The 12,992-nt window shown below is 43.1% G+C and overlaps 1 protein-coding gene across 1 annotated transcript in view; it reads right to left on the reverse strand.

Annotated features, from left to right (window-relative positions):
* The window catches only part of nags (N-acetylglutamate synthase), a 65,288-nt gene extending 58,344 nt beyond the window's left edge, over window positions 1-6,944 (reverse strand). Inside the window, exon 1 of the mRNA XM_039740454.1 lies at window positions 6,537-6,944. Within this exon, the coding sequence (XP_039596388.1) occupies window positions 6,537-6,872 (336 nt within the window). The 5' untranslated portion in view covers window positions 6,873-6,944. The remainder of the gene's footprint in view (window positions 1-6,536) is intronic.
* Between the last annotated feature and the right edge of the window lie 6,048 nt (window positions 6,945-12,992).

Raw genomic sequence — 12,992 nt, forward strand, 5'->3', positions numbered from 1 at the left:
TGGCAAGGTCAAATGTTTTTTTTTTGTAGCATTTTATTTGCTTTTAATAAGAAAAGTTTTTAAAAGAGAAAATGTCCACTTAAAAACAGACTACTGTATTCATCTGTTCATTGTAGTGTCAGCTCATTAGCACAGTATTACAACAACATGAGCAGTGAAACGTGTAGAGTCACTCGGACAGCGAGTAGTGGTGACTGAACCGGCAATACTGGTAAAATTATAAGTTTTAACCATTACAGGCATACTGCTCAAAGATTTGAGTGCTAGTAGTATAACATGCTTTGCCATGATGAAAAAAAAGGATCATGCAGAATTATTTTAATAATTTTCCATAATGTCTTTTTACTGGGATGGTGTTCATCAAGATTTGTATTATTTTTTTCTTGCTAATAATGTAGTTCTTACACTGATCATTTGTGTTAGGTGGAATGCCTAGAGGGGGCTGGGTGGTCTCATGGCCTGGAACCCCTGCAGATTTTATTTTTATTCTCCTGGCTATCAGACCTTACTTTTATCCTATGTTAATTAGTGTTCTCCGATTTTATTTCTTACTTTGTCTTTTTTCGTTTTCTTCATCATGTAAAGCACTTTCAGCTACACTATTTGTATGAAAATGTGCTTTATAAATAAATGTTGTTGTTGTTGTTCTTACACAAAGTACAACACTAGAGCAAAAAGGCAAAGTGGCCCCCATAAAGTGGCCAAGTAAATGTTGGAAAGGCAAATGGCAACATTATGGTTAATACTCCAAAGTTTTAATGATTACAGTGGTGTGAAAAACTATTTGCCCCCTTCCTGATTTCTTATTCTTTTGCATGTTTGTCACACAAAATGTTTCTGATCATCAAACACATTTAACCATTAGTCAAATATAACACAAGTAAACACAAAATGCAGTTTTTAAATGATGGTTTTTATTATTTAGGGAGAAAAAAAAAATCCAAACCTACATGGCCCTGTGTGAAAAAGTAATTGCCCCCTGAACCTAATAACTGGTTGGGCCACCCTTAGCAGCAATAACTGCACTCAAGCGTTTGCGATAACTTGCAATGAGTTTTTTACTGCGCTCTGAAGGAACTTTGGCCCACTCATCTTTGCAGAATTGTTGTAATGCAGCTTTATTTGAGGGTTTTCTAGCATGAAGCGCCTTTTTAAGGTCATGCCAGAGCATCTCAATTGGATTCAGGTCAGGACTTTGACTAGGCCACTCCAAAGTCTTCATTTTGTTTTTCTTCAGCCATTCAGAGGTGGATTTGCTGGTGTGTTTTGGGTCATTGTCCTGTTGCAGCACCCAAGATCGCTTCAGCTTGAGTTGACGAACAGATGGCCGGACATTCTCCTTCAGGATTTTTGGTAGACAGTAGAATTCATGGTTCCATCTATCACAGCAAGCCTTCCAGGTCCTGAAGCAGCAAAACAACCCCAGACCATCACACTACCACCACCATATTTTACTGTTGGTATGATGTTCTTTTTCTGAAATGCTGTGTTCCTTTTACGCCAGATGTAACGGACATTTGCCTTTCAAAAGTTCAACTTTTGTCTCATCAGTCCACAAGGTATTTTCCCAAAAGTCTTGGCAATCATTGAGATGTTTCTTAGCAAAATTGAGACGAGCCCTAATGTTCTTTTGCTTAACAGTGGTTTGCGTCTTGGAAATCTGCCATGCAGGCCGTTTTTGCCCAGTCTCTTTCTTATGGTGGAGTCGTGAACACTGACCTTAATTGAGGCAAGTGAGGCCTGCAGTTCTTTAGACGTTGTCCTGGGGTCTTTTGTGACCTCTCGGATGAGTCGTCTCTGCGCTCTTGGGGTAATTTTGGTCGGCCAGCCACTCCTGGGAAGGTTCACCACTGTTCCATGTTTTTGCCATTTGTGGATAATGGCTCTCACTGTGGTTCGCTGGAGTCCCAAAGCTTTAGAAATGGCTTTATAACCTTTACCAGACTGATAGATCTCAATTACTTCTGTTCTCATTTGTTCCTGAAGTTCTTTGGATCTTGGCATGATGTCTAGCTTTTGAGGTGCTTTTGGTCTACTTCTCTGTGTCAGGCAGCTCCTATTGAAGTGATTTCTTGATTGAAACAGGTGTGGCAGTAATCAGGCCTGGGGGTGGCTACGGAAATTGAACTCAGGTGTGATACACCACAGTTAGGTGATTTTTGAACAAGGGGGCAATTACTTTTTCACACAGGGCCATGTAGGTTTGGATTTTTTTTCTCCCTAAATAATAAAACCATCATTTAAAAACTGCATTTTGTGTTTACTTGTGTTATATTTGACTAATGGTTAAATGTGTTTGATGATCAGAAACATTTTGTGTGACAAACATGCAAAAGAATAAGAAATCAGGAAGGGGGCAAATAGTTTTTCACACCACTGTATATGAGCACATTGTCTGCAACCTAAAGTCCTCATTGAGTAAATGTTTGTGCGACTTTGGAATATTGTGAGAATGTCATGCAAAGTCACTCGTTTATCTTTAATACACTGCCTTGACAGTGGAGGAGAGGCGATTGTGCGGGGCTGTGGGAATGAAGCAGCAGGGAGCTTGGACTAGATGGGGAGAATGTGGTTGAGAAGAAAGAGCAGACTCTCTCCGCATTGGATTTCTCATCCAGGCAGTATACGATGCGTTTCCAAGCCCGTCAAATCTGCACACCTGGGGCACAGCAGAGTCACCAGCATGCCCACTGCGTTCCAAGCGAGGAACTTTAGAACACATCCTGGCAGCTGTACAAGTTACTTGGAGAGGGAAGGGATCGATGGAGGTACGATCAGGTCCTGAAAACCATCGCTGAAGCAATCACCACAGGACTTGAGGGGGTAATGTGGTGTCATCCCTTCAAGAAGGCCATCAACTTTGTCAAATCCCACCAAGAGATCATTATCTGCAGGAATCTTGGCATCAGCAAAGAGACTGGCAGTTATTGGTAGACCTCAAACAGCAGCTCAAGTTCCACAGCCACCACCCTGCAACCAGATATAGTCCTTGTATCTGAATCTACCAAGCAAGTCGTGTTGTCCCATGAGAAGATGGCTTGTACAAAGCCTTTGAATTCAAGTACTCCAAGTAAGCAGAATTCCTATGGCTTAGGAATAGAGACCCAAGGGAACAAAGTAGCTAGCTGCCTGGACACATACTGGGGTCTGACCATCCACGGTGGAGTTACTGGAGGAGGGTATATGATGCTGAAAGGCCTGAAACACCCGATGATCCCAATAACAACACTGATGAAGTGCCCAGACTGAGGCAACAGCAAACATTCTAACCTTTTACAGACACAGCAAAGCTGTTACATATTTCTCAGGATAAAAGCGAGTCTGGTATGGATTCAACTGCCACTTGACAGACAAATGCCTTAGAATGCAGGTAGTTTCACCACCCATCTGAAATTAAAATATATGTAGATAATCTGTTGATGCTGTGGTGGGCTGGCGCCCTGCCTGAGTTCCTGCCTTCCGCCCTGTGTTCGCTGGGATTGGCTCCAGCAGACCCCCGTGACCCTGTGTTAGGATATAGCGGGTTGGATAATGGATGGATGGATAATCTGATGATGTACCTTGCGAGACCTCAGTGGTATTGGTTAGCCATGCATTGCCAAGCAGAAATAAAAGCTGTTCCGATGTTCATGTATTCAATAGGATTAGAACTTCTAGCTCAGGACTGCTGGGTTCAAATCTTAACTGCAACGCTATCCATGGGGTTGCCTTAAGGGGGTCCAGTTGCCTCCTAGATTCCAAAGAAATGAACTTTAGGTTGAGGAGTTTCTTAAACAGTGCTATAAGTGAGTGAATATTCCCACTTGTTGCTGTTTTAACCAAAGTAAAACACTAATTGCAATGGATCTATAGCCTAAACAGAGTACTGCCATACTTTGAGAGAGCAAACCAGATGAACAACTTCTTTAACAGGTTTGACCACCCTAACCCACTCTCACCTTGGACTACTGCACCTTCCACCCATCCTTCTGCTGATACCAGCATAGGAGAGACATCCCCACCCACAGTTACAGCAGCCCAGGAGAGCAGAGAGCTGAGGAGACTTCATGCCAGCAAAGCAGCGGGTCCAGATGGTGTATCGCCACGATTGCTGAAGGCCTGTGCGTTGGAGCTGGGGAGTCCTCTACAGCGCATCTTCAACCTGAGCCTGGAACAGGGGAGAGTCCTGAGGCTTTGGAAAACATCTTGTATCACCCCAGTCCCAAAGGTATCATGTCCTGGTGAGCTGAATGACTTCCGGCCTGTCGCTCTGTCGTCACATTTGATGAAGACAATGGAGCGGCTGCTGCTTCACCACCTGAGACCACTTATCCGCCACACCCTCGACCCTCTGCAGTTCGCATACCAGGAGAAGGTGGCAGCGGAGGATGCCATCATCTATATGCTACACCGATCCATCTCCTACTTAGACAGAGGCAGTGGTGCTGTAAGAATTATGTTTCTGGATTTCTCTAGCACCTTCAACACCATCCAACCTCTGCTCCTCAGGGACAACCTGACAGAGATGGGAGTAGATTCACATCTGGTGCCATGGATTGTGGACTATCTCACAGACAGCCCTCAGTATGTGCGTCTCAGGAACTGCAGGTCTGACATTGTGGTCAGCAACACAGGAGCGCCGCAGGGGACTGGACTTTCTCTGGTCCTGTTCAGCCAACATACATCAGACTTCCAATACAACTCCGAGTCCTGCCACGTGCAAAAGTTCACTGACGACACTGCTATGGTGGGCTGCATCAGGAGTGGGCAGGAGGAGGAGTACAGGAACCTAATCAAGGACTTTGTTAAATGGTGCGACTCAAACCACCTACACCTGAACACCAGCAAAACCAAGGAACTGGTGGTGGATTTTAGGAGGCCCAGGCCCCTCATGGACCCCGTGATCATCAGAGATGACTGTGAGCAGAGGGTGCAGACTTATAAATACCTGGGAGTGTAGCTAAATGATAAACTGGACTGGACTGCCAATACTGATGCTCTGTGCAAGAGAGGACAGAGCCGACTATACTTCATTAGAAGGCTGGTGTCCTTCAACATCTGCAATAAGATGCTGCAGATGTTCTATCAGATGGTTGTGGCGAGCGCCCTCTTCTACGCGGTGGTGTAGACAGCATAAAGAAGAGGGACGCCTCACGTCTGGACAAACTGATGAGGAAGGCAGGCTCTATTGTAGGCACGGAGCTGGACAGTTTGACATCCATGGCAGAGCGACGGGCGCTGAGCAGACTCCTGTCAATCATGGAGAGTCCACTGAACAGGATCATCTCCAGACAGAGGAGCAGCTTCAGCGACACACAGACTGCTGTCACCATCCTGCTCCACTGACAGACTGAGGAGACCCCACACTATGCGACTCTTCAGTTCCACCCGGGGGGTAAACATTAACATTATACAAAGTTATTGTCTGTTATACCTGCATTGTTATCACTCTTTAATTTAATATTGTTTTTGATCAGTATGCTGCTGCTGGAGTATGGAAATTTCCCTTTGGGATTAATAAAGTATCTATCTATCTATCTATCTATCACAAAAGAGACATTCTGAAGAGGGCCATATTCACCATACAATCTAAAAATGGTATGATTACCACTGATGTATTTTATTAAAAGGGCTAACTGTCAAAACTGGGGTGGCCGAATGCTTTTAACCGCTTTAAATATCACAGTAAATCTTACTCATTACATAGGGGTGTGTGCCAACTTTGCCAATCCATTTGACCCAGTTTTCCATGTTGGGCTGGGCTAAACTCAACTGTGATTTACCAAAGCTGTGAATAAGCAGCCAACTTCAGCCTCGTTTGAAGTTGTGCATTCTACATGAACTGACCCCCAGGGTTCACCTCTTAGTGTGATAATAGAGATAAAAGTTACTCCTTTTTACAAAATTTGTAAAAAAAAAAAAATAGGGCTCTACAATATAGGCATATGGAGTGTTGTTTTATTTCGTTTTGACAGTGCTGGTCATGAACTTTATCGTATTTTTGATATTTAATTCTTTATCGGTGGTCCTAGCCCTCTAACAACTACTTCCAGATGTTTAAAAATGACAAATTTCATATATAGGTATGTGTGGTACCATTCTGGACTATTTTTGACGTTATTTTTGATCCTTTATTAGGGATCTAGCTTTCAACAAAGCCTCTATCAAAGTTCCCCCATTACAATAGAGAATATTTTAAATATTTAAAATGAAACACATTTCAATATTTCAAATATCTGACGCAACTATTCTTGATTATTATGTACTTCTACCTCATAAAGTAAATCAGTATATTTCTTATGAAGGCTTAGGGCGACTTACCTTAATTCAGACTTTTATATCACAAAATTAGGAACTCCTCGCCGTCGCCCTGACTTCTGCAGATTGTACACATCACGATATTTATAGCAGCGGCGATGCTGACCGACCTTTGGCACCCTGGCCCGTTTTGGAAAGTTCCCAGACGGCGCTCCTTCTCTCTTTACACCCGCTGTCCTTACCCCACTGCAGTTCCAGCCTCAGTACATCCCTTTGACCCCGCGGAGCCCGGGACTTACCTCCATGACTGCGAAGGCCGGCGACTGTGAGCGAGAGCACTTTTGGAAGTGGCCCAGCCAGTAACGGACTTCCCGTGGATCGCCCCCGACCTGCTCCAAAAACGCCGTGACGTCCCGGTAACTCAAGGAGCGGCTAACGGCCATGGGCGCTGCCATTGATGATAATAGTCGTTTCTCGTTGAATGCCTCGGCTGTCAACCGATTTCTAGACAGCCCGGCACCGGACGCCGCGCTCATCCGTCGTCTGAGTTGTGGTAACGTGCCTCTTGAGGGTCGAGTTGGTGCCAACAAGTGGTTTGCCATCGCAATGGTGGAACCAGGGTTTACTTTTGCCATATCGCTAAAGCGTGATTTTCCTGCAGCAAATGACTGGCGACACACTCGGTAACTGTAGCAGCTGTCGCTTCACGTCATTCCAGTGAATTGTTGGCGAGAGGGATGCGGATGGGCGTGGCCAGCCAGAGCGCCAGATTTAAGACGCTGGCACGGACGTCGAGCCGTCATTTAATATCACACTCGTTAAGTCCTGGGGATGTGGACGGCAGAACTGCAAAACAGCGGCAGCAAAAGCCACTGGGAGCAGCTGCAGAGTGTACGTACTTAAAGACAGGGCTTGGATTTGAACCAAGTCTAAGAAGCTGCGAGGTAGCTAGCTACTGCGGCACCATGTCGCGCATGAAAATGCCATCCACCCAACGTTTGGAGTTTAAAACAAACGTCGCAAATGGAAGAAAAAAATCGAATTTTTAAAGCGTCACACTCGGGTGTTTTTACCAGAGCTACGTTTATAAAATAAGTATTAAGTTGGAGTTTGCCCTACACAGAGGGAAATGTTGACAAAAAAGTCAATTTGTAGTACCAAAACTAATGTAAGAGCAGCTAAAATATCCGGGTGAGGACTGGGTGGTCAAGTCAGTGTTTCAAAAACTCAGTCCAGGGGTCTCTGTGCAGGCAGCAGGTTTTGATCAAAACAGTTTAACAGTCAGTGAGTCATTTTCCCTCTAGTTGATCTCATTTTACCAAAAGGACCCTTTTTCCTCTTCCTTTATTTTGCATTCAGAAAAGCACAGCTGTGTGATTTTTGCATTTAAAAGACATTTGGAAATATTTGCATTTTTACTATGACTTTAATTTCCTAACACCTTTTTTTTCTGTACTAACAGACAGGTCCCTCTTAACAGCATTATAGGCCCTCGGGCAAAGCATGCACTGTGGCCCCTACCTACACAACCACTCAGCGAGTCACAACATACATAGATTAGCATGGGGCCCCTATGCTCGTGGGGCAACTGCCCAGTGTACCCATGCGTTAAGATGGCCCTGCTAAAAGGTTGTGTTGAAACAGAGGATAGGAGTCTGGTATAATATATCTATTATATTATCTATTATCTGGTATAACATATCTATTGAGCTTCTGTAAAAGCTACATTTCTTCCAGGTTACTAATAAAGTGCTATCTATCTATTATATAGTGCCTTTCATATCTATCTATCTATTATATAGTGCCTTTCATATCTATCTATCTATCTATTATATAGTGCCTTTCATATCTATCTATCTCTCTATTTATTACATAGTGCCTTTCATATCTAACTATCTATCTATCTATTATATAGTGCCTTTCATATCTATCTATCTATCTATTATATAGTGCCTTTCATATCTATCTATCTACTATATAGTGCCTTTCATATCTATCTATAGTGCCTTTCATATCTATCTATCTATTATATAGTGCCTTTCACATCTATCTATCTATCTATCTATCTATCTATCTATCTATCTATCTATCTATCTATCTATCTATCAGAAGATTACAGAAACATTATTGTAAACAGTAGGCCTGCTCCTTATAGGGTTAATACTACCTTGAGCTCAAAGCCTTTAGTTTAGGTGTCATCTCTGGTAACCCTTAACTGTCTTTCTTTACAGATTAGAAATATATGATATTGTTCAAGTGTACCACTGTAAATGTAAAACAAAGGTGTTTACTAAATGATTGCATTATATAAAACAATCATGGCTTTGATACATATTTTTGTATTTATCATATTTGTATAGTCTTTCCTGAAACAATTTTCAATTGGCTTCTAGTAACCACCTGTTTATTCTCTTTGTGCTCCAGGATGAGCTGATTTTATGCAAGTTCATCAGACCTGATGTCACAGTCTAAAGTACAATTGGCCAGCAGGTGTCGTGCTTGAAGCTTTTCATTTCAATGCTTCATTGTTCAGGTTGGTCTTTTCTGGATATTCAAACATCTGTTGTCAGGATTAAAAAGAAAAAAATCAGTGTGACTCAGCCGATCTTTCCATTGAAACTCATAGACTGGCTTATTATGTGCTGTTCATCTTTTTTTGTGACTTGTATATTTCACAGGTCTTAGTGAGGTTATGCTGTTCATTAAAAAAGTGTCCATTTTTAGGTATGTATTATTTTTTTCATTAAATGTTATCATATCTTCATCAACAATCAGAAGAATGCAACTTTAGTGAAAAGACAATATATAGCTCATTATGAGAAAAATAAATGTATATATATAAATACTAAATATGTTTTTGTTCAGGACTGACACTTGTCTAGGGCTCTCCTACCTTGTACCAAGTGTTGTCAGGATGGGCTTTAGCCCCATGGGATCTTGAATTGGATTAAGTGGATTTCAGAATATGGCCATCCATCCATCATCCAAGCCACTATATCTGAACACATGGTCACGAGGGTCCGCTGGAGCCAATTCCAGGGCACAAGGCAGGACACCAGCCCACCACAGGTCACACACACACACACCAGGGACAATTTAGGATCGCCAATGCACCTAACCTGCATGTCTTTGGACTGTGGGGGGAAACCGGAGCACCCAGAGGAAACTCCATGTAGGGAGGACCCAGGAAGCGAACCCAGGTCCCCTTACTGCAAGGCAGCAGCGCTACCCACTGCGCCACCGTGCCACCCTTAGAGAATATGTGTATGTAATAAAGTTCCTGAATGAAAATGAACAATCTAAGAATTCAAAAATCATAAAGGCTACCTTTATTGCTAATTGAAAGCTATATATAAATATCCAAGGCATTGTTTCCACTAGTATTAAAAATAGATAGATAGAACTTTATTTGTCCCCTGGGGGAAATTTGGCTTTTTACAGATGCTCTTTAAATAAACAAATACATAAATAGATAGATAAGTAAGTAAATAAATATACACAAACTTTTATCTGAACACACACTGGGGTGACGATAAAGCAATAAAATTAAAAAAACTAAACGTTCTGACTTGGTTGTCACAGCCACAATGAGGCATGATGCAGAAATATTGCTGTTGGTATAAAGGAGCCCCAGTAGTGTTTCTTGACACACTTCTGCTGAATGATAAGTTGGCTGAAAGTCCTCAGTGTTAGTGAGTCAGAAAGAGAATGTGCAGCATTGTTCATAATGACACTCAGTTTTGTTTTAATTCTCTCCTTCACTATGACCTCCAGGGGGTCAAGAGTGTGTCCTATAAGCGAGCCTTAATTACCTTGTTGATTTGGCAGGCCTCTCTTGAAGTGATGTTGCCAGCCCTGCACACCACAGTGTAGAAGATCACACAGAAATCACAGAGAAGTAGAAGATGTAAAGAATGTCACTTCCCATATTAAACAAACACAATTTCCTAAGGAAAAATAGCCTGCTCTGCCCTTTCTTATATAGTTCCTCTGTGTTCTGAGACCAGTCCAACCTGTCATTAATGTGGACCCTCAAGTATTTGTCGGAGTGGACCACCTCTATGTCCACTTCTTGAATAATGACCTGACATACCGTAGAGGCTCTTTGGTGTGCCAAAAGTCAATAACCAGTTCATTGGTTTTGCTAATGTTAAGATGCTGCTGAGAATTTCTGCAAGTGGCATGACCTGAGGGAAAAAATGTAGTATATAAATTATTAAACAGTAAAACATTAACATGTAAGAAGTAAAGATACATTGAGCACTACTGGAGTGCTTTCAGGTAAAGTACATTTTAAAGGCGCTCTAACACAACAGGTAAGTAGCACTAACGGGAGCTTAAATGTATTTGGATCGTCTCTCGGTAGCTGATCCCTTGTGAAAGGCGCTACACGACCACTGCGGTATAGAAATTACATTTTCTATGTGATCCTCCAAATTTCTGCCTGACAACGTTGCACTACGTGCCTGTGATTTAAGAGAAAAATTATTCTGAGGAATGTGGACGCCGCCGTTCTGTGCTTAACGGGCAGAAGGTCCAAACAATTCCCAAGTCCAATACTTTACATGAAGAGGTCGGTACATCTTCTTAGATGTGAACCCTACATGTTGTTAAAAGAATTCGTCACAAAAGCAACCTTGAATGTCGCGGGGTTTTAGTGACGCGAACTCACCTTAAGGGGCAGTGGGTAGTCGTGCAGCGCAATTTACAAAGACAGTCACACTTCAATTGCACCGATCACACTCATTCGTAAAGATTTCCACTGTCCAAGGAGCCGACGGGGCACTCCAAGTGCCACAAACAGTGCGAGAGGAGAAGACGCTGCCCGAAACTGCGAAGCTCTCGACCCGGTGGAGCAGCCCGACATTCCACGTCTCCCAGCGTCCACTTTGTTCTCACGACCCCTCGTCGCTGAAGGCGGTGTTATCTTTACATTGTTTACAGCGCGGCGCAGTTAAAAAGTAGAAAGACGCAAAGCTGATTTCCTCATCTCTTCTACTATCAAGTAGTGGCAATTTAAAAAAGTTACAATGTGACAGTTTACGCGACAGTGACGTGGACGAATAAATAAAACTTCTCAGTCAGAACGCACCTGGCGGCGGACGGCTCAGCGCTGGAGTCCAGAGAGGTGGGAGAGGGCGACGCGGGGCGCACTTCTATGGGATAGATCAGCTTGTTTGTATTTATTTCTTTTCAATATCCGCAAAATAACTCACACAAATAACAATTCGTAAAGACGATATGAAAATGACATCCACAAACGAAGTGATCAGTTCCTGTATTATAATATGTTCCGTGGTCATACGTAATTTCCGTTTCAAACGTGAAAAGAATTGTATATATATAGATATTTTATATTTATTTTTTATGCAAGATTAAACAGGAGTCCCTGTTGGCTGTGATGTTTGCTGATGACATTGTGATCTGTAGCGAGAACAGGGAGCAGGCTGAGGAGACCCTGGAGAGGTGGAGATCTGCTCTGGAGAGGAGAGGAATGAAGGTCAGTAGGACCACCAAGACAGAATACATGTGTGTGAATGAGAGGGAGGTCAGTGGAGTGGTGAGGATGCAAGGAGTAAGAACTGGCGAAAGTGGAGGAGTTTAAATACTTGGGATCAACAGTACAGAGTAATGGGGAGTGTGGAAGAGAAGTGAAGAAGAGAGCGCAGGCAGGGTGGAGTGGGTGGAGAAGAGTGACAGGAGTGACAACAAGAGTGAAAGGGAAGGTCTACAGGACGGTAGTGAGACCAGCTATGGTATATGGGCTGGTGACGGTGACACAGGAGACAGAGCTGGAGGTGGCAGAGTTAAAGATATTAAGATTTGCATTGGGTGTGACGAGGATGGACAGGATTAGAAATAGATAGATAGATAGATAGATAGATAGATAGATAGATAGATAGATAGATAGATAGATAGATAGATAGATAGATAGATAGATAGATAGATAGATAGATAGATACTTTATTAATCCCAAGGGGAAATTCCCATAATCCAGCATCAGTATACTGATACAAAAAACAATATTAAATTAAATAGTAATACAAATACATATAAAAGCAGACAATAACTTTGAGTAATGTTAGCAGTTACTCCCCTGGGGTGGAATTGAAGAGTCGCATAGTGTGGGGTCTCCTCAGTCTGTCAGTGGAGCAGGATGGTGACAGCAGTCTGTCACTGAAGCTGCTCCTCTGTCTGGAGATGATCCTGTTCAGTGGATGCAGTGGATTCTCCACGATTGACAGGAGTCTGCTCAGCGCCCGTCGCTCTGCCACAGATGCCAAACCGTCCAGCTCCGTGCCTACAATAGAGCCTGCCATCCTCACCAGTTTGTTCAGGTGTGAGGCGTCCCTCTTCTTTATGCTGCCTCCCCAGCACACCACCGTGTAGAAGAGGGCACACGCCACAACCGTCTGGTAGAACATCTGCAGCATCTTACTGCAGATGTTGAAGGATGCCAACCTTCTCAGAAAGTATAGTCGGCTCTGACCTTTCTTACACAGAGCATCAGTATTGGCAGTGCAGTCCAATTTGTCATCCAGCTGCACTCCCAGATATTTATAGGTCTGCACCCTCTGCACAGTCACCTCTGATGATCAAGAGGTCCATGAGGGGCCTGGGCCTCCTAAAATCCATCACCAGCTCCTTGGTCTTGCTGGTGTTCAGGTGTAAGTGGTTAAATGAGTGGGACTGATCAATTTGGAGAACTGGGAAACAAAGTCAGAGAGGTGAGATTGTGTTGGTTTGGACATCTG

This window comes from Polypterus senegalus, chromosome 17 (assembly GCF_016835505.1).
Source record: "Polypterus senegalus isolate Bchr_013 chromosome 17, ASM1683550v1, whole genome shotgun sequence".
Taxonomy (NCBI): domain Eukaryota; kingdom Metazoa; phylum Chordata; class Cladistia; order Polypteriformes; family Polypteridae; genus Polypterus; species Polypterus senegalus.